Genomic DNA, 22473 nt, shown 5'->3' with positions numbered 1-22473 from the left:
CAGGCACACCTGAACTGAGCATGTGCCAGGTGGCTGGGCCGCCACTAGAGCTTCAAGGCCTGAATGGTTTCTACATTTCACACCAAGGCTCACTAGAGGGTTGGTAAGACAAGAATAGACACAATAGTCATTTTATTATCTATACAAACAAATCAGAACTGCAATCTAAAATCTCACCTGAGTCCAGCTCCAACTAACACACTCACACTCTCTCTCTGTCTCTGTCTCTCTGTCTCTCTCTCTCTCTGTCTCTCTCTCTCTCTCTCACACACACACACACACACACACACACCAAGCTGTTTAAACAGAATTTTTTCCCTGTTTCTCATTCTTCCTTCTCCTTGTACTTCAGGGAATCAGGCAGTCGGGCAACAGACAAAGGCATAGTGCACAAAGCTTTAATTTATAGAACAATGTGAGAACAATCATTTTGGCTCCAGATAACCCATGGAAATCTCTGCTGTCCTGCGTCACATGGAAATGTGTACCCTTGTCAACAAAGCACAAAGAATCACAGGAGCCAGATGTACAGCCTGGGGTTTCATTTCCATTTTTATTGGACATATTTACTAAATTCACAAGCAATGTGTGGCAAGTCATGCATGAGTCATTACTTCTCACAGACAGCGGCCTTTGAAGGATGCCTTTTCCCTAAAATGTCACTGACAGAATGTGAGGATTAGGGGTGGGGCCTCATCCTTGGAAAACAGAAAAAGATCTTTAAAAAACAAAACAAAACCAAAAAACCAACAGCTTTGTCTGAGTAAATATGGGTGGGTGAACGCACGTGTGCCACAGGACAACATTCTCACTTTCCACCTTGAGACAGGGCTCCTGTTCACTGACACACCAGACCAGCATGCCCATAGCTTCTGGGGTTTCCTGCCTCTACCTCCCATCTTGCCATAGGAACACTGGGCTTCTAGACCCCAGGGCTGTCTCCTGCCGGCCTAGAGATTCAAACTCAGGCCCTCGCGCTTCCTGGCAAGCCCTGAACCTACTTAGTAATTTCTGTCAGAAAGACCTTGATCAGGCCGCCAGGGCAGTGGCTGCACTTCCCATTCCTCAGCTCATTTCCATTTGAAGCGGCATCCCATTGCCCCAGGTGGCTCAGTCTGCTCAGTACTGAGGTGCGGAATTTACCCAAGGGTCCTAGCCCAGCAGGACGTTCCTTAATAAGTTCCTCCCCGCCCCAACTCCATCAAGAAACCAAAAGTGGCCCTGGCTTCTTTCAACTGGGAGTGGGGTGGGGGGAGGCAGCTGGACTGTCCTTGAGGCTAGATCAGAAAGGACTTCAAAACAGGCATGGCTTTAGAAGCACACAAACACCATCCCCACAGAAGACTTCAGTTCACTCTGCAGTGAAGGTGTAACCAGGCACTGCTGACCTGAGAACAGCCAGAAGGAAGCGCCCATTAACCGGAAGGCCCCTCAGGCTGCAGGCAGAAACAGATGGGTTCTCAGTCAAATTATTTTGTCACTAATACCCTGTAAGACTATTACTGAGCAGATCCGTCTGTCTGTCTGTTCATCCGTCTGTCCATCCATCTATCCATCCATCTATGAATGAAGCACTTTCTACAGCATTGAGGTAAGACTCCTTATAATTAGCTAGTTTTGCCATGTCTGTCATCCTTGTGGAACTTGAGCAGAGGACCACTGCATAGTAAAAAAATCACACAGATGTGTGCACATGCTCATAACTGCTCATTTAATTCCTTCCCTTCCTGACAGGCTCTAAGAGCCAATTTATGAAAGAAAATGGAGGTAATTTTCCACATCACAAATCAAATGTGATGTCAGAGCTTTAGGCAAATCCTGTATCCTTAACTATAGGACTATGGAACCAAAGTAAGTGTCCCTTAAAACGAGTTTTTAGTTTTATTTAAAAGACTTACTATTTATTGGTGTGCATGTGCATGCAGACATCAGGGGTACATAGAAGAGGGCACTGGATCCCCAGGACATAGAGAGAGGCAGTTATGAGCAGCCAAACATGGGTATAGGAAACTAACCACACACATGTGTTGTAAGAGTGACAGGATCTCTAGTCCCTAGCCATCTATCTCTTAAGGCCTAAGTTTTTTGGATTATAAAGTGCACAGAAGCATGGTTAGGACTCTAGCACGTAAGAGGCTAAGGTGAGAAGATGGAGAATTTAGGGTCAGCCTGGGCTACTATGTAGTGGGAGCTCTGCCAAGAAATCCAAATTAAACCCAATCCAACATGGAAAAGTCAACAGCTACCCATCCTCCTTTTAGCAACTCTTCTACGGTTTCTTAATGTCTATAAATGCAGGTTGGGAGTGACAAAGCCTGTGGGACTCAGGGGCAGAAAGATTAGCTCAAGGCCAGCAGCCTCAAAACTATAGGGTTTGGAATGCAGCTTGGTACTTGCCTAGCATTCCTGAGGCCTCTAGCAACACACGCATACCATTCTCAGGGCCCGTATGTGTCAGAAGTATGAATGAATCAGGAAGAATGGAAATACTAACTTTAAAAAAGCTCAAATTCAGATTCACAAAGAAAAATGAACAACTGAGAAGTCTGCTTGATGTGTGCTGGGCTGGCTCCTTCCCTAGAGCTGAGAGCAGAGGGAGGCGGCTGAGCACTGTAAGGAGAGGACTATGTGCTCAGGGAAGGACATCAACAAAGGCACAGTCTCTGAATAAATATCCTGGCTATTTTCAATTGCATTTAAAACAAAGAATTAATTATACGCAGATCCAGGCAGATAAGAAAGTCTCTTTGGAGGAAAAACATGCTCTTGAGGAAAAGACAGCAGCAAAAATATCCACTCTGTAGTTTTGTTTATTTGTTTTAGCTGAAAAACAATTCAATATTCCTTAGGAAATTCTATTCTTTGAAATCATGTGCTCAAAATACCAGGCATAATGAGAATGTTACTATTTTTATTATCTAACATTTTTAAAAGCTTCTAGAGTTTCTTACAGAGCAACAGCAGACCCAACCTATGTTAGGTCTGGAAACGTTTTCACTTAGCTCTGCAGTGGTTCATTTCCAGGAAAGACTGAAGACCTGACTCTTGCTGACAAAGGAGACACACATCTGTATTCCCACCACAGATGTGCTTAAAAGCTGCTGTGTCAAAGACATTCACTTACAGGACACATTGGCTTCTAGGAAGGCCGAGAGGAAGCTATGCTCTTACTCAATCTGAGTCTTGTTTTATGAAACAGTTTTTTATCTTCCGTTGTGGCTTCTTTATCTTAAGTGTGGCTCATGGGGTCCTGGGACAAGGCAGTAGGGTCTAATGAGCAGAGTCTGGCAATGTGAGGCTATGAGAAACTCCTTGTGGGGGCTTCATGGGATTTGGACCTTTAACACCATGAGGGATTTCAGCTCTTTAAACTTTTATTTTATAAACCTATTGGCAAATGTAGGAAACATGGCTACTGAAAGACTAGGGGCTGGGGCTGCAGCTCCAGGGTAGAGTCCAAGCCTAGAGTGTACAAGGCCTCTGGTTCTATCCACAGCATCACAAAAACAAACACATCAGGCTGGAGCAAATGCTAAGCACAATCTAATAGACTTTACAAACTCTGGTGTATTAACCACAGAGACCAAGAAGACACAAGAGCAGTCTGTTTTCTAAAAGATCCCCATTTAGGAATGAGCTCCCCAAAAGGGCAGCCATTAGAGCCACCTATGGTTATTAAAACTGAATTAATTAAAATGAAAATCTCAGCCACACTTCAAGTGTGTGGCAGCTGCATAAGGCTTGGGCATGGCACAGACAAAATCAGGCGCGTGACCCTGGGAGGGAGGAGAAAGGACACCTTTGTGTCATCAGTCCAGAAGGTAGATACAGCCAATGTATTTGTCCTCATAAGAAAGTCCCCTTTAATATGACAGGAACTTGTTTGGGGAGGGGCCTGGGAGGGGAGGAGGAAAGGGAAAGAGCCACTGGGAAGTAATATATGAAAGAAGAATAAATTAATTAAAAAGTGACAGAAACTTGAGTGAATTTAAAGCAATCACTTTTCCACCTCAACTAAAATGTAGAGGGAACACTAATTATGCTAGTAAGTTCTGAGTACTCTAAGGGGTCAAGGTCCCTGTAGTGTGGATGTGAAAGGAACTTTAGGATGTCTTCCTTCCCCATAACCACACAGCAGGACCCACCCTGGCCTCCTGCATCCTCCCAGCAGGTACGCTCTGGAGTCAGTCTCATGACTAACTGGATGGAGACACAGGCTACATGGCAAGATGGCCACCAGAGCCCCACCACACCTGCAACATGGGCTGCGGTCTTCAGGGAGCACAGTTTTAACTAGCGTCCTTGGCCTTATGGTCTGACTGGCAGGCAAACTTCTAACACTGAAATATGATCTTGTCATCCACGCACTTACACTAAGAGAACCACACAAAAAGTAAAATGTCAATGTCTTAAACACATTTATGACTCTCGGCAGTTCTTGCTGAAGGTGCAGAGGCTGGACAGATCTAGCGCTGTTACCTTGAGGCTGAGTACCATGATCATCTGTCCGCAGCACACAGACCACTTCCCACTCCACGCCTGTCCCTCCCTACTACCTGTGTACCTCCAGACCTTCCAGTGGTTTTTCATGACAGGTCACAAGGATACCCTGTCCCTGCCTGACACCTCTGAGGCTTCAGTGTGAGAAAGCACAGCCCCCAGAATCTGCCTGCTGTCCCACATTCCTCCCAGATGGGTAGCCCTGTCTTGTTAACTAATCTTCCAGATTTAAGGCGAGAAGGCTATGCTGTGCATTCTCAGTCCCAATAGGCCAGGTGAGTCAAATGGACCCACCTCCTGGTCTTGGTGATTCAGTTTCACAGTCAATATCTGGTGTCACTTTTTAGTGTGCCAGTGGTGCATGTCACACGCTCATCTAAAGCCCTTTAACTAGTGGACTAATGGTCAGGTGGTCCACAGAGACTTCTCATTAGCTCTCTGAGGATCCTGCAGGCAGTCAGGATGCCCCTGGTGACAGTTACACTGCCCAGCCTCCTGGCCTTACCTGCGGGGAGAGCCATCCTCGTGGGGTTGGATGATAACCACTTTCACAGTCACAGATGTCCGCAGTAGGTCAATCATCTGCTCGTGGGTCAGCGTGGCCACAGCCACCTTGCAAATCTCCACGAGTCGGCTCCCTTGGCGAAGGCCTGCCTTCCAGGCAAAGCCAAAGGGTTCCACGTCGGCAACAATTCCTTCAAAGTTCACATGGAAGCCAAGCTGACCCAGCCCGTTCCGTCTCAGGGTCATTTCCACAGTCTCGCAGCCTCTTGTTACTATCTGAGGGAAGGAAGCTGTTAGGCAGGTTTGGCCTTTCTCCCTGGCTACCACGATGGGACCCTACTGGGGACCCACCTGCATATATCTAAGCAAGCCCTCTTGCCCTAGGCTCTGTCCTCAGCCACCTCTCTGTCCCTTCAAGTGACCTGGAAGGTATCTGGATCCAGAGTTCACCACGGTTGCCCTTGACAAAGAACAGAACCAAAGCCCTGCTCCAGTCAGGCTGCCTGGCTGGAGAAGCCACTGACTGAAGTCTGTGAGCTCTGCAGTGCTCTGTGGTGCTCTGCAGTGCTCTGCAGTGATCTGCAGTGCTCTGCGGTGCTCTGCAGTGCTCTGCGGTGCTCTGCAGTGCTCTGCCATCCCCTCCACTTCCTGTCCTAGAGGGGCTCAGAAGCACTCGAATTCTCTTCTGGATACAGCATAGCAAGAGAAAGAATGGGACGACCCTGTTCTTTCCATCTCAGACTCCAAGACTTCCTGGGTACTTTTATCTAACTCAAAACAGCAACACATGGCCTGATTCTGGTCTCCTACTCAGTGACTGCCCCAGTGTTTAGGAAGGGCCCAGAAGAGACTGGACTGTGAGAAAATCCCTAACTGTCCCCCATGCACTGGTCTGAAGACTTCCTAGCCTGTCCTACCTGGCCTCCTGGGAGTGACCACGTATGTCCAACTGGTACCAAGGGCCTTTCTGATCAATGTGGGACTTTGCAGGTAGCGGAGGAGCCCTTTGTTCCTACTGTATACACAGTGCCCCAAGAAGAACATGAGCGAGCCAGTTCAGTGGCCTGGTGCCACAAGTGAGGTGATTAGTCACTGCGACCCAGAGGCACTGATGGAATGTCGCTTGCAATGCCATGAAAGGAAAACATGGCTCATTAAACATCATTTGATGATGATGACATCACTTTTTTGTGGGAAATTTCAAGTTGGGAGGTAGCATCCCCATCCTCGAAGCCCTGGGGGCAGTATACAGGAGTTTCAGTTCAATAAACTATCCTGGACAGGAACCTGGCTCTGAACACAGGCACCGCTATTGTCGAGCCCAGTGGCTGTGAGAGCAGCTGGGGAGCTGTGGCTTGCTCCCTGCATCAGCATCTGGTCTAGGTTTCCATGGTTACGAAAGTGCACACACTGCCAGTTGGCTTCTCTCAGACTAGTAGGATGCTGGGGACGCAGCAGAAAGGGAGCACTGGTGTCAGCCAGGAGGGAAGTTTCAAAAGGTTAAGTTTTCACTGATCTGAAGTCATTCCAAACTGCTAACTGAGCAATCTCTCAGTGTTCTGCCTCCATAGACGCTTCCTCACCTCTTCCAACTTTGCTCTAGGCAGCCCTAACAGTGGCATCTAAGATGCCTACGTTCTGGCAGAGGAGAATGCAGCTGTTACCTGCATTTAATTGGAGATGCTGGCTAGACAGCATCAGCTAGTGCTGTTGCTGACTTCCTCCCTAGTGTCATCATAAGTCATCGTTCCCTGCTTCCAGACATCCCTGAAGGCAGAGCAAGCTCTCTTTGTCTCTCAAGTGCCCATATACTTCTGCAGACTCAATGACCCTGCGAAAATAGCAGTCTCCCATCGAGGTACCTGGCAAGAGCCCCATGACTTGTGGGGTCCACTGGAAAGTACAAACAGAGGGTCTTTATTCCAAGTCTATTAGGTTGAAGTGTGACAGGGAAACCTCTATTTAAGCATGGTCATCTGAGGATGGCTTTCTGGGACTCTCAGATGGCACACCCAAGGTCCCCCTGGGAATGAGCTCTCCTCCTGCATGTAAGGTGTACACTTCTGGCTGTACTCTGGACCACGGGCAACAGACAGTAAACTTACCATCTACAAAAATGTGGGGTCCCTATCACTTCTAACTCGATGGTCTTATATAGACATTGCCTGCAGTGACTGTAACCACCCCAACACCAACAGATACTGGCTGATTCTACTCTCTCATAATAGCCTTGTAAAAATAAAGAGACTCATTCTATGGGAAGAAAGAACAGGAAGTATAATCTATATCCCTTTTTAATGATTGCCAGTTGACTATGCACTACATCTCCTTGGGAGAGGATTTATTTCCCAATGAGATGTCTTATGTCTGAAACGTGCTTTCTTATTGTACCGTACCAAGCAATCCAAGCAGCAAGTTATTGCTGTTCTACTGCACACCCAAAGAAACTCTGAATTCTGCTTTGCTAACACTGGGAACAAAAATGTGACCATTTCCTATCTTGGGCACAATGCTGGGGTATGGTGTTAAAAATCACATTAAGCCATGGAGGAGCTCACTTGTAATCCCAGCACTCAAGAGGCTGAGGTGAGAGGATCTCAATCTGAAGCTGGACTGGAATACACTGTAAGCACAGACAGCCTGGGTTACGTGGAAAGGCCTCATCTTTTAATCTCTCTCTCTCTCTCTCTCTCTCTCTCTGTGTGTGTGTGTGTGTGTGTGTGTGTGTGTGTGTGTGTATGGAGGACAGAGTCACCCTTGGCCGTCACTCCTCACATGTCCACCTTGGATTTTGAGATGAGGTTTCTTTGTTGCGATTTGAGGTTCTCAGATCAGGTGATGATGGCTGGCGAGCAGGACCCAGGGACCCTCTCATCTCTGCCTGCTCCGTGGTGGGATTACAGGTGCATGGCACCTCGCCTGTTCCATGTGTGCTCAGGAGGAAATCGAGGGCTTCATGCTCATGCGACAAGCTCATGCTAACTGACTTCCTGGGCTGGCCCAGCCCCAGACCTTAAATTAAAGGCCACCTCCTCTTTTTAGAGTCTTTATCCTAACAGATGACTGTTTTCATTTTCTAACTTACTGTCTATTTTGGTAAAATATGGGATATTAGCATCACATTTAACATTTTTAAATTAAAATATTTGCTATACAAACATGCAAAAGGGGAGGAAAGAAGGCCCAGTAATTAGCAAACAGCAAATCTGTATTTGAAGGGTGTGCGGTGCCCATCACACAAAATTATAAAATATTTTAAAATTTCTCCTGGTTTTTCTTCAACTATTACAGAAATGGTTAGTAATGTGTTCTGAGGCCGGTTCAGCTCTCCTAGTCACAGGGCTGTGGATGCTTCACAGCTTATGAACACTGATTCTTGTTTAAAAACAGAAGAGCAGGTTGTGGGTGGTCAGCCGGTGGATTACCCAGCTCCCACACAGCTCTCACACCCTGGGTGTGATCTCTAGCACCACACAAAATTGGACACAGTAAAGGAGATGTGTGGATTACAAGTTCAAGGTCACCCTTGGCTGCCTGGCGAGTTCAAAACTGTCCTAGGCCTGAGAGACTGTCTCAAAAGAAAACCAAAGAGAACCAGTCCTTTGTGGAATAGCAGCTGCTTTCCCAAGCCCTGAGATGACAGTGGAGTTCCCTGGACAACTTGCTGGGACCCTGAGGCTGAAGCACAGACAACGGAGACGTGCTATACTTACTACCAGTCGCTGCACCATTTCTCGGATGTCTTCGGAACAGTTATCCACTGAGGAGAGCAGGAGACACTCTCCCCTTTCATAGAAGACTTTGATGCTCACCAACCCTGACGTCCAGCCAATCACATCCCTACAGGAACAGTTGAACACGACATTCTTGGAATCCTTTTCTATCAGCATAATGAACTCGTTGGAGATCCCCAGAAGACATTCAATGTCTGCCGACTGGCCAAAGTCCCGTGCCACCACATGCCACATGATGGCCCCGATGCTGAACAGGTGCGCATCCTTCCTTGGCTTTACCCGCTCTTTCTTCTTTGCCCCCAGGGTGATGAAGCTGAATTTTGCAGAAGTGTCCACTGTGGCGGTTGTGACAAAGTTCTCGGCTAAATCCTTCAAGTATTCTTGTCTTGTTCGGGTGGCCATGGCCCGGAATTTCTCTGACTTATGGGCCGCATTTTCTGCATTGATCACTTTGGCTAAAAGGAAGTCCCGGAAGACAGCCGACTTTGGAAAAGTTACACCTTTGGGGATTGGGGGACCAAAGGGAGGGACATCCTTTGACCTGGAAACTCCAACACTGAGGAAGAAAATGACACAAGGATGAGTTTTGGCTCTCTCCTTTGAGGTGACACATTCCCAGACTCACCGCACAAACCTGAAAAACAGAGTTCAGATCCCAGAAACCATATCAGTGAGCTCTGGGCTTCACTGAGATACTCTGACCAAGGAAGAAGAGCCACTGAGGAGGACTCCTGACTTTAGCCTTGGCCCTCTCTATGCATGCACACATGCAATGTGAACCTCCCTCCAGTGGTGTGTACTCATACATGCAAAGCACGAACACACACACACACACACACACACACACACACACACACATACACACACACACAAGATGAAAAAGTTAAGAAAAAAACCCAAACAAACTCCCATGAGCCCAATACAATCAGTAAGTAAGGCAGGGAGCGCTCCTATCAAGGTCCACAGAGCAGTCAGTCACTCATCCCAGTGGCCTCCTGAGACCCAGCCCCAGTAGAAGCGAGGACCCAGAGCAGGCCTAACAAAGATGGTCTTGGGCCTCTGAAGCACACACAGGCCTTTAAGGTCAGCAAAGCAAGTGTGGGCTCTGGGCCCCAGAGGCCCTGCCTGGGAGTCTCTAGGCTTTTGCTGTGGTTCTCTTCTCTGGAGGTGGTGGATGGGCCACACCATCCAGGCTGGTGTCTGTTTAGCCTCTCAGGAAAGCAGAATATTGAACCCCACTCCCCATGAGCTGCCATGTACTTCCTTTCTCAAGGAAGGAAGGCAATTACTACTTGGAAAATATAATTAGAATGTTGAGGCTGGCTAGGAAATGTAGCTCTATGGTAGAGCACGTGGCTAGCATACACAAAGCCCTGGGTTTAATTCCCAGCACTACCAAAAATAAATAACAATTACTATCTGGCAGGTTACAGTGCCAGCCCTTGAGAGGGTGAGTTCCTGGCCAGCCTAGGCTATACAGTGGGAGGAGGATGGTCTGAAGGAGGGAGGGTGGTTAGGTAGTTATGAAGCTAGGAGAAGACCCGAAAGCCAGCTGAGAAGCAGGGCCCAGCTCACCTGTAGCACACGTTTTCAGTGCAGGGGTTGTGCACCTTCACTATGACGAAGACATGCTGGAAGTGTGAGCGAATGTTTTTGGGGGTGAACGGGAGGGCGCCGGGCTCTTGGAAGACGATAGTGACGATGTCGTTCCCGATGTGCCTCTTTCTCAGAAGCTGTGCAGGAAAGGGACACCCAGAGTGACACAAAGTACACTGATACACACTGACACTGATACATACAGCCTGTTCCTCTCAGCTGAGGAAGGAACAGAGACAGCAGAGCCCTTCCTGGGTTTCAGTAGCCTTGGGCATATTGACAACTAGGTAGGCCACAAGCAGAAGACCCCCAGGAAGAGAAACTCAACATCCAATGTCATCAGGGAGAGCATGGTCCTAGGAGAGAAGTGGGCTACCCTGGGCTACATCCCCACCTATCCCTTTTAAGTAGGAATCTGCTTCTATTTTCTCTCCTTTTATCCAACTATTTCTTTCATTCTAAAATAGTACTCTAGCGATAAAACGCTTTATAAGATATGCTATAGTTTAAGCACTTCAACTTAGAGAGGAGACAGTCCGAGGAGGAGTGATCTACTGCACAGAGCCCTGGCTTAGACCACAGGCTCCCAGGCTGGCTTGCATTTCTGAAAAACAACTAACACCACCACCACCCAAAAACAAAACAGGAAGCTGCCTCTGGGGGCAGCATAGGTCTTCAAACTAATTAACTAAAACTTGGCTTTTTGGTGCAATCTAGATTAATTAATGAATCCAGAATTCCACTACACTGGTAGCCAGAAAACCTAATCTTTTGTAAGCTTGCAAAACTCAAAGTCCAGGAGAGATCCTAGAGCTGCAATGTTCTAAATACACCTTTGCTTCCAGCACCACTTCTGATTGAAGAGAATGCTGCTCACTGCAGGCTTTTCTGGACAGCTCCTGTTTGTGTGGTGAGGCCTCAGCACACCTCACTCGGATAACACTCTCTGCTCTTGAAGTTTGGACTGCAATGTCTCCCAAAATCTCAAGCAGGAAAGCCTGGTCCCCATGTAGCTGCATTCACAGCAGACTCTGGCAAGTCAGTGAGGCCTCGGGGCTCATCTCCAGCGATAGATCTGTGGAAGGCTTCGGGTGCAAAGCACTGTGGAGATGAGTGGGGGCCTGGCTGGAGGAAGCAGGCCTGGGAAGTACTTGGAGGCACCTCATGTTCAGCCCTGTGTCCCAGATGACAAGGAGGAACATGACTTTCCTCTGACAGGCCCTTCTGCTTCACCACAGTAACCAGAAACAGAGTCAGGTGACCACGGGCTGTAACGTTTGGAAGCTGTGTGAAACAATGAACTTTCCCCATTCACACTGATTTTCTCAGATGTCTTGTCAGTGAGAAGTCTGTCAAGGCTGCATCTCTGCTCCACCTGCACACCTAGGTGGCCCTGTTCCCTATTGGTTGGTTCACATTCCTATATACGTACCTTCCTGAGGACAGGAGGTAACTGACTGGCTTCCTGCCTTCCAAAGGCATGCCCAACACCAAGCAGGTACCCAAATAAATGAGGCACACAACTCATATCCCTTACACAGGCATTAAAACCATGCTCATTTTCCTGTGACCACACACCAAGACCTGCGCACAGTAGGCCCCTGGAAGTGCTGGCCAGCATCGTGGAAGTGTGCACACGCACTTCAGATGCAGCCTGTCATCCACATAAGAGCTGGTGCTGTCACTCCAGGGCTGGGCCTGCCTCCAGGAGTAAACTGCCCTTTACTGGCAACAAAGGCCGTGACCTTTGCTCTTCAGTTTATTTGTTACCTACAGAGCACTGTTCAGAGCACGAAGTCCAACTTTTAGAAAAATAAAAAGGACCCATGGTGATCTCCCTGGCTCTTAATTTAACACAGTAAAGAGGCAAGGAAGTGAAAAGGAAACACTCCTCCAGCAGAGTTCTCCATGGGCCAGTGATACCCATGGTCACAGCCTGGAAATGTCTCACTTATATCCTGTGGTTACATATCGAAGCCCAGGGAAATCACTGTACTGTGAGAGAAAAGTTTTGAAACATGTTTTAATACATAGTATCAGATCCGCTGAACCCTCCGGTTCAAATCTGTAGTTTTAAGAGAGTTAGATACACCTCTAAGTAAAAATATACCATTTCAAATTCATGTAAAAAAATACAGTGAAAACTGTACTAGGCAAAACAATTGGCCAAACAATTCTCCTTCTTTTCTGACACTTGAAATGCTTATTTTCATATGTTGTGACCAGACATGGGAAGATCAGAAATGAAGCAACTACTAGAACTCATTGGGCACAGCTGTAGAACACAGAACAGTACCAGTCCTGAATACCACTCATTCAGGGTTCCCAAAGGACAGGACTTCTTAGAGTGCCATGAAGACAGAGCTAGAGAAGGTGTTGGGGTCACCTTTTTTCATGGAGTAAAGGTATGTCTCTATATTGTCAGTTGTTAGTTCTGTACCAGCAGAGAGCTACAGGATGGCAGGACTGTGTGTGCTGTTTTCTACAGCCCATTGCCAGTCTTACATTTGTAAACGTTTGTTCTTCCACCCCTGCACAGACACCTGAAGACCAGACAGCTCTCAATGCCTAGAAGCAATCTAACCAGAGCGGAGATTGTCTCACTGTAGATTGGTTATAATAAAGATCTGATGGACAATAGCTGGGCAGGAGGGGGAGGGGGAGGAACTTCCAGGCAGAAAGGGGAAGAAAGCAGAGGAGGGAGTTAAGAGCTCAGACTTGGAAGGGAACAGTCAAACCAATGTTCAGCAGAGAAAGGGACAGAGCGCTCTGTGCTTTCGTCTGCACAGGAAGGAAGGTGTGGCATCCAGAATGTACCCAAGCTCAGAAACAAATGTGTCTCAGTCCAACTTCAACTCCAATACAAATGCCACAAGTCACATCCTGACAGCTAATGAATGGCCATCCCGAGAAGCCTCCAGACACTCTTCCTTCAGTCTTCAGCTCATCTTGGACAGAGCCTAGATTCTAGAGGTGCTGAGTGTGGAGCTACTGCCCTACAGGAGTACCTTAACCCCCAAACTCCCAAGTTCCTGGAGCAGCCATGCATGGCCAGAATTTGTTATCATTTCTACATGTGCGGTAAGAAAGCTCAGCTCATAGCGACAGAAAACAGCCTGCTAATTACTTTGTGATGTTTTAGGCATTGTTAAGCTTTCAACACTTCCTAAGTCTGAGGGAGTGACGATCAGCAGAGTAGAACCCTCTCCTCACACAAATGGTCAACACACTATGTCATTAAAACAATGAAGTAAAACCCTCAGTGAGGGACAGCAGCAACAGCAACTCCAGCCTGCACAGCAGTGACTGTTTCCTATAAATAAGTTATTTACCCACATGGAGAAACCTGTCTGGTCAACATAGTTGTTCTCATCATTAGCATGGTTGACATGGGGTCTCTTAAAGAATCTGTGTAGCTAGATTCTCAGTTTCCTGATCAATGAAAAATACAATAACATCCCCCATAGAGGCTCAGATATCCCACAATAACAGTCAGAGACTGTCAGCTTACTAGGAGCAGCCTACTTTTAAACTGAGTCTCACTCTCACCCATGCATGGTGGACACGGGAGCTGGAAGGATGTGCTGGTGGACACGGGGCCAGAGCACGATGCAAACAGGAGGCCTTACCTGCTGCCTGTTGTTTGGCATATACGGAAGCAGTGTCGACACATGGAACATGAGTTCAAAGTCTTTATACGTGGTATAGAGGGAGTGCGTCCCTGTGGAATCCGCTGAAAACAAAGTCATTATAAAGCTAGTTAGGCAAGCACGGAAGCAGGGCTCTTCCACTTGGACGGTGATTTCTGCAGAAGGTGTTTGGGTTGAAAAGCACAAGCCACACTGTGTGTAAACTGGATGTGACGCCTCGGGCACCCTCTGCTCAGCTGTCACCAGTTCTCACCTGGAGCTGCCTCCTCACCCCCTTCAACTTTCTACTGAACATGCTCTCACAGACTCAGGGACTCAGGAGGGAAGACTGGTCTCTGTCTGTCCTTCCTTTATGAACATACATGTTTCAATGCTAATGTGAAGCTGAGGAGATGGTTCAGTCAGTAAAGTGCTTGCCAAGTGAGTGGACCGGAGGTTGAATGGCAGCACCCATGCAAAAGCTCAGTGAGGCAGTGAATGACTACATGTCACATGCCACATGGTGTGGAGACTGGCTGAGAGAGTTCGCTGGAGGCCAGTATAGCCTCATCAGTGAGCTCCAGGTTCAGAGAAGGACCCTGTTTAAATAGTCAAGTGGACGGACCACTGAGATGTCCCACTGAGTGAGAGACACTACCACACAAACCAGACAATGCAAGCCTGACCCCTGGGACCCCACACACCAGCAGGATAGATATCAGCCTGAGGCACCCGTAACATTTCTATGGCAAGACAGAATGTGGAAACAGAACTGCCCATACACAGGGCTCAGACAGCCTGGGATCCTTCATGCAGCAATGGGAACGAGACATGCTTCCTCAGCAATATGGAAAAGGAAAACGACAGCTCAGAGTTGTCCTATGACCTCCACATGCCCAGCATGTGTCTGTGTGTGTGTGTGTGTATGTTCAGAGTCATACATGCGAAGTAAAAATTAAAAGGCACAAGGTGGAGAACAATCCAGGAGGATACTGACATGATCTCGTCTTCACTTGAACATGCCTGCATCCACCATAATGTACAGACATGACACACATACAGCACACATAAATAATTTAAACAAGAAATGGTGGTATTTGAATGGTTGACTACAAAACTAGTCATCTGCTGTTTTTAAATATGTATAAATACACAAACATGTATATACGTAAGCACACAAGCTACTCACATACACATGCATATAAACACACACTCACACAAAAACACAGGATCGCACATGTAAACAGAAGCCACACAGATGAGCACACAGGCTGACACAGGCATGCACACCTGCACGCATGCTTACTCTTATTGTCCAGCTGCGCACGGTACTTGCTGAAGCCCTTCAGCCGCACTCTCTGGCCCAGGAGGTCCAGGAACTCCTCGAAGGCCGGCCCTGCCGTCTCATTGTTGTACATTTCCTCCTCCGTGCTCTGCCCCGCTCTGCAGTACAGGATCCCAATCTTGTGCTGGAAGCTGAGCTGAAATGAGAGGAAACATGATGAACTTGGCAGAGACTCCAGACCTGCTTGCCTCTAGCCAAGCCAAAGCTGCGGAAGCCAGGGCTCCGGTTCCCAGGAAAGCATGCTGGAAAATGTCCCAAAAGCAGCTCTAGGAGTGAAAAGCCCTGAGGAAGGAGCCTGAGCCACATGGGAACAGAGAGTGAGTGGGCAGCCCTGTTCAGACATGAAGTTAAAAACAACTGCACACACACCTCATCTAACACACCGCGTGGCATGATCAGGATTAGTTTCCAAGTTCAGAACAGGAAAAGGCCAAGGGCTTAAGACACATTTTCTCTCTGCCTCTCCTGTCTTTTTGTTCTGTAATTTATTTGAACATTCATGGAAAAAATGTTGGCTCAAAGGAGGGAAATCAAATCAAATTAAGGTCGAGTGAAAAAAGAATTCCAGCAAAGACTGCAATTTGTGTGTGTGCATAGAAAATGTTTTGTTTCCCCTAAGTAAGTTTGGTCTTGCAATTATAGTCATTTCTCACATTTTTGACTATTTTGAAAAGAAAACATTGGCTGTAGACATGATACTTCAGAAAGAGCTGTAGCAACAACTGAACAGTTCCTGCCACATCTCTACCTCAGAGTCAATACTGTGTTGAGGTGGAAGCCACAGCTTTCCTCCAGAACCAGAGAGAGATGAGCTATAGCTTCAGCAATTGCTTATTTCCCCACAAAGACCTACTTCTCAGTCCTGCCAAGCAGACGCTTTGAGACGCTGAGCAGCCGAGCCTGAGAAGCTGACAGGCCTTAAACGTCACCAACCCCTACAGAGGCAGAGCCATAACACAGTGGGCTTGGTACTGAGATGGGAAACTTAGCCTCTAATAGACCCCACAGCTGACCCCAGCAGTAAAGCAAGGCAGAGTGACAGGCAGTTCTTGGAGCAAGAGCACAGAATGGACAGTCTCATCCACCTCATTATCCAAGGCAAGAGAGCTCTGACGGAAGTCTCCCTGTCTCTTTGATGGGTACCCACAGCATGACAGAATCATCTTTCTCTGCTGACAGATACTAGGGTGAGTGAAGAGTGTAGGGTCACAAGCTCCTGCCTTGGCTGTGGGCAGAGAGGCTGCATACCAGCTACTGAGCACCTGGTATTATGGGCTGATTCTTTGCTGTGCTCAAAAAGGAAAAATCCCCCTCAAAAGGAAAAAAAATCACCTAATTTAAAAAGGCTTTGTTGTTTTTTTATGAAGAGTAGTTGGGCCTAAGTTGCTTGGGAGATGGTTTAGGACCTCCCGAGCTTTGGGGACACCGAGGGAGCTGACTTAACTGAGTCCAGGTTAACATCAAGGTGCTACACACATGCACCTTGCACAGTGGGCAGTCATTACATACTGACTTCTCTATACCAAAGAGTGTGCAGTGTTCACTATTAAACACTGGAGTGTCAGGTGCCATGCCCCGGGTCCTGAGGTGTGATTCAGGCTGGCTTAGCAGAGCCTCCGTGGGTCTGCATGCATTCCCTGACTCCCCACACCTGGCACACTTATGGAATCCTTAAGACTGGGATCTTGAGAGGCTCCCACCAGTACCATGCCATCCAGGCATTCAAAACCCCAAACTGTCCAGATTCAAATGGAGAATGGGAGTGGCATTTCCAGACACTAGGCTGGTGTCATGGGTACCAAGACTTTCGGGGAAACAACAGTCAGAACTTAGATACAGGGAAATAGACAATGTGGCCAGGGACGGGCTGCACCCTGGCTGTCAGCACAACACCTCCATCACTTGCTCTCCAGTGAGTTGCCAGCAAGATGGAAGTCAGGGAGAAATGCTGGCAGAGATCCAGAACCACTGGCAACAATGTAAGGATATCTGGGAAGTGACCTACTGTCACTTGGACTCTTAGAAACTAAAGCATGATCAAAATGGCTTCTCGTGTACTAGAAGCCAGCACCAGGCTCTGTTGCTCACTGCCACAGACAAGCAAAGATTCTGACTCCCTTCTTCCCAGACCACTCTTTCAGCCCTCACCTGCTGACCTCAGGCTGATCTCAACACTTACCCAAACTCCAAGCCAACTTAACCCATCCAAGAGAAACTGCAGGCAGTGGTGTGAGGGAAGCAGCAGAGCTGGGACCTGAGAGCCGGGACACCACGCTCACTGGGACCTGAGAGCCGGGACACCACGCTCACTGGGACCTGAGAGCCGGGACATCACACTCAAACACTAGACTGTCAGTTTCTTGTGGCCGTGAGCAGGATATACACAGACAGCAGGGGACTCAGCCACATCTATTCACCTTGGGTCAGGATCAAGGCTGGCCACTCTGTCCCCAACATCAGAAGCTTTAGGTAGTGGTTTGAATAAGAGAGGCCTCCATAGGTTCATATATTTGAATGCTTAGTCAGCAGGGGGTGGTACGATTGAGGGGGTTAAAGAGAAGAGGTACAGCCTACTTAGAGGAAGTGTGTCCCAGGGGTAGACTTTGAAGTTTCAAAAGCCCACACTAAGCCAATCCCACCTCCCCTGCTCATGAATCAAGATGTACAGCACTCATCTCCGTCTCCAGCACCAAGTGTCCCAGCACGCCACATGCTTCCTGCCATAATAATGGACTATCTGTAAGCAAGTCCGCAATGAAGTGCTTTCTTTTATAAGAGTTGCCTTGGTCATGGTATCTCTTCACAGCAGTAGGACAGTGACTAAGACAGTTTGTCATTATCAACAAGAAGATTTAAACACAAATGAAGGTAGCAAGAAAGAAAGGCTGTGAACTTCCTTGAAATCCAGCTGCTCAGCTCCGGCCCCACGCCACAGCTCAGTTGGTGGTGTGCTCCTGAGGCATGGGTAGAGCAACTGTGGTTTCTACTTGCTGTGCCTGGGCCGCGTGGAGAAGCAGCTAGCCTTCAGGATAGACTTTGTCACAGATGCTATTCTGAGGTGTGTGTCTGGAGACTATCACAGGAAACCAGCCTATGAATTCCCTGGTGTGTAAACTAAAACAATCTTTGAAAAGGAAAAGAAGAAATGGGTGTAGAGAGGACTTGCTGCCTGTCCAGAGGACCCAACTTCAACTCCCAGCACCCAGATGATGGCTCAGAATCACGGTTAACTCCAGTTTTAGGGAACTGATCCCCTCTTCAGGTATCGTACATACACAAAGGAAAACATCCACACATAAAAATAATGTATCTTTAAAAAACAAAAAGGAAAAGGGGGCTGGAGAAATGAATCCGTTTTTATGAGCACCTGCTGTTCTTCCAGAGAATCTGAACTCCAGCATCCATGTGGGGTGACTCATAGCTGTGTAGAATTCAGATACAGGGTATCTGATGCACTTTTCTCCACAGGCAGCACATACATGTGGTAAGTGCATGCGTATACACACACACACACACACACACTCACACACACACACACACACACAGGCATTCTAGAAGCTGGGGGGTTAGTTTATGGAAACATTGAGTCAAAGCCCTCGAGGTTCCACATCTAAGTTCTTTTTGGCTCTCCTCAGTGTTCCGGCTCCTGGCTTGAAACATCTTACCAAAGTCCAACAACCAAACGAAGACACTCAGGCCTCTACACTGTGTCCTGAAGGGAAATATCATGGCCAGGAAACAATCACAGGGGCCCAGCAAGGCTACAGACCCTGAGAAACAGGAGCCACAAGAAGGTTAATTACTACTCAGATAATCTGAACTTTTTTTGTTGTGCAGGTGCCCTCACAGGCAGATTTGCTTTCAGGAAAATAAACAGCAACAGCGTGTTGGCATTAGAAGGGCGGAGACGGCTGGGTTGTGGCAAACTGCATCTCTTTCAGGGGTAAATAGCCTCAACAGCTGTTTCCCAACAGCCCTTCATTTCGAGGGCCCAGGAGGAGCTGTCAGAGCAGAAAGGTCAGCTGATGCTCAGGTCCATACGTCATCACAGAATAAAGCTGTGTCAGTATGGCAAAGCCAGGAGAGAAAGCAGGGAAACAACTGGAGCCTACCTCCACAACTGGCTTCTCAACATCCAGTTCTCAGATAGTGTCACCCACGGGCTCACAACGCCAGGCAGAACTTCTGGACCTGCCTGGCTCATGGCCTCACGAGTCACGTGCCTCACTGTGAGAACATGGCAGGCTTCAGCTATCATGTGGTCTGTTCCCACAAAGCAAAACCACATGGGTTTGAGGAAAATGGAGCCTCTGTGGAACTGGATAGAGTGGTCTTTGGGGTCACACACTTCACTTGAAGGCATTTATTATAAATGGTTTCAAAGGAAAGAGCATGAGAGATCTAGTGTGACCTATTTCTCATGTTTATAATTCTGGCTACTTGGGAGATTGAGGCAGGAGGATTCTGAGTTCAAGACCAGCCAAAGACACAGTAAGCACTTGTCTAGGGCGGGATTACACATCATTTCCAAGCGTGTGGTCCAGGCTACACGAGCTCTCGGTCATACATACCCCTTGTTCATCCAGCTTGAGCAGCTGCTCGGGGACCTTGGGGGAGTTGGCTGCTTGCCGCAGGCACTGAATACTCAGCTCTGGGATAACATATTCCAGGACTTCCTTGAGGGGCAGGCCCCGGGCAGTGCCATGCCGTGCTGTGGAGGGGACAGCATCTTCAAGGATTGCTCCTCTCAGAGTTGTAAGCTGTGGCAAATGATATTCTGGTTAGTACTTGTTGCTGGTTATTCACAAGGGGGATCTAACAGTTTATCAAATGGAAGCAAGGCATTCCATCTGAAAACATAAATGACTGTGCCTTTAATCAACAGCAGAGGGGCTGAGACAAAACAAACAGAAGAGAGCCTAAGAAAGGAGCCAGAGCCTCACCAGACAACTGACGCCCCGAAGCCCCGTGGGAAGGCTTCTGAGGACGAGCACAGGTGCAGAAGATACCCTCCTTCTTCCAACCGTGCGCTTCTGATTATCCCTTCCACTCCTTCCCATGTCTTCTGTTTGAAGACTGAACCCACGCTGCACACTCTTGAGGCTGCGTGTGGGCAGCTGAGAGGAGGACCACTGAATGCAGCCTTGCGTCTGGTCTATACCTTGGAAGCCTGGTGTGGTGTCTGGATGAGAACATAGGCTCACATGTTTGAATGATTGGTCCTTGGTTTGTGGAACTGTTTGGGAAGGACTAGGAGGTGAGGCCTTGTTAGCCTTTCTGTCAGCCTTCTCTGCCTCCTGCTTACAGATCAAGGCCGTGAGCTCTTAGCTACTGCTCCGGTGCCATGCCTGCCTGCTGCCACGGTTCCTACTACGATGATCATGGACTCTAACCCTTGGTAACCATGAGCCCCAATAAATGCTTTCTTTTATATTGCCTTGGTCATGGTGTCTTCACAGAAACAGATGTAAGAAAGACACCTAGGTCACCATTCCAGGTTGTCATGATGGGGAAGGCCACTGCCCTGTGGTCTAAGAGAACCAAGAGTCATCCCAGAGACACATGGCACACAATGCTGTCAATAGATGGAGGGAAGGTGACTAGTGTGACAGCCGTCACAACAGCTGGTTTCATCAATTATTTAAATTCAATTATTCTCCTAACCTTTAGTCTGCACAGGTCTATCTTCAAAGCTGTCACTCAAGGGAAGGACTTAGCTCATAGGAATATAGTCAGCCTCAGGTCAGCATCATCAGCACCTAGTCAGTCTAGCTCAGCAGGACATTTGTAAATACCAGCTGAGACACAGTGTCACCATGCTTACAGAAGCAAAAGGAAAGGAGAAAAGCTTAAAGTGGTCAGCTAGCACACTCTGGAAGATATGCCAAGCAGGCCCCACTCTGATTATGTGGACCAAAGGACGAAGACCTGCTGTGCAGGGGACCCTGATTCCTTAGGGTTGTTGGTGTCTGCTCTTTAGTTGCACAATGTGTGTAATGACCTCGGTTTTTACTCAGCATGAAGCCCATGGGGAACAACAAGCTGCTCTCTGTGGTGTGGACAGGATGGACATGTGGCCACCTGGGCTATGCCTGCCTGTCACGTGCCAGCCCCACTGCAGGCTGCCTCATCTTTTGCATTTGGTTTTAAACTCATTTCTCACTTCTGATGGGAACTGTGTAAATCATATCATATCTGTTCTCACATCTCAGCCCCAGAACTGTCCACCTCCACTATGCTGTTCTATCATGCAACATGGTGAAACTGTGGTCACCTGAGATCCAAGACAGGCTTCCAAGTGTCGACTTAGGATGAAACCACATAACTGCCTCTCAGTATCCTCAGTAGATGACTGATATCAAAACTAAGTTTTGTGGCAATGGCTGACAGCAGCTTCTTACCTCACTTGTCCTGAAGGCTACTCTGTAGTTGAACTGCGACCCTTCTTTCTCCCTGGGATCTTCCACCTTCTCCCTCCGGATGCTGACCGCCACAGGGCCAAGATTTTCATCTATTCCAAAGTAGTTCTGGTGCTCTGCGATTCAAAACAGCAGATTCGGGAGAGAGTGATGCTATAGCAGCAGTTCATGTAGCTGAGTCCCAGAGCAGTGCTACAAGGCTACCCCATGATCCTTCCCACAGCTGGGAATCTTCCAGCTTCAGATCTAGACAAGCTTACCTATCTGGTGTCATCTCGTGGGCTAGCTCTGATTTCCTACTCTGCTTTGCGCTGTCACAGTATGCTGAGGGTCCTACCTTAAAGCTGCTGTTCTGTAGACAGCACCATTAAGAAGAGGGGGGAGGGGCATGGCTCCTCAAGAGTCAGCAAGGCGTCCGCACTGCTCCATCCCATATGGAAGGTGACCTTCTCACACGGAATGAGACTCCAGAGGTTAACCAATGAGCCATTCAGACTAGTCAGAGTAATCTTAGCCATCAGTGGAGTGGCAAAGGTTACCGTGTCATTAAACTGTCCCTAGTGTCTAAGGAGAAATTTAGAGACAGGAAGCACATGATAGTTTCTGGGCTGTGAAGGTCATTGCTCCCACAAATCCAGGAACTCCCTCCGCCAGGCTGTCAGTTTATCTTTTCCTTCCCATAAATCCCTGGTTCTTGAAAAAACACCTGAGTCACACAAGCCCATGGCCGGGATGGACCTTGGGGT

At 47.9% G+C, this 22473-nt stretch overlaps 1 protein-coding gene across 2 annotated transcripts in view; it reads right to left on the bottom strand.

The window, feature by feature from the left end:
* Sipa1l2 (signal induced proliferation associated 1 like 2) overlaps positions 1 to 22473 on the bottom strand; it is a 146605-nt gene that overhangs the window by 37833 nt on the left and 86299 nt on the right. For both annotated transcript variants that reach the window (XM_052166602.1, XM_052166603.1), the window contains exons 4-10: positions 21710 to 21843; positions 19880 to 20068; positions 15270 to 15444; positions 13964 to 14067; positions 10314 to 10471; positions 8718 to 9294; positions 5006 to 5280 (exon numbers count right to left, since the gene is read on the bottom strand). In XM_052166602.1, coding sequence (XP_052022562.1) covers positions 5006 to 5280; positions 8718 to 9294; positions 10314 to 10471; positions 13964 to 14067; positions 15270 to 15444; positions 19880 to 20068; positions 21710 to 21843 — 1612 coding nt within the window. The remainder of the gene's footprint in view (positions 1 to 5005; positions 5281 to 8717; positions 9295 to 10313; positions 10472 to 13963; positions 14068 to 15269; positions 15445 to 19879; positions 20069 to 21709; positions 21844 to 22473) is intronic.

Source organism: Apodemus sylvaticus, chromosome 21 (genome assembly GCF_947179515.1).
Source record: "Apodemus sylvaticus chromosome 21, mApoSyl1.1, whole genome shotgun sequence".
NCBI classification, from domain to species: Eukaryota; Metazoa; Chordata; class Mammalia; order Rodentia; family Muridae; genus Apodemus; species Apodemus sylvaticus.
This window is presented reverse-complemented; position numbering and strand designations above follow the sequence as displayed.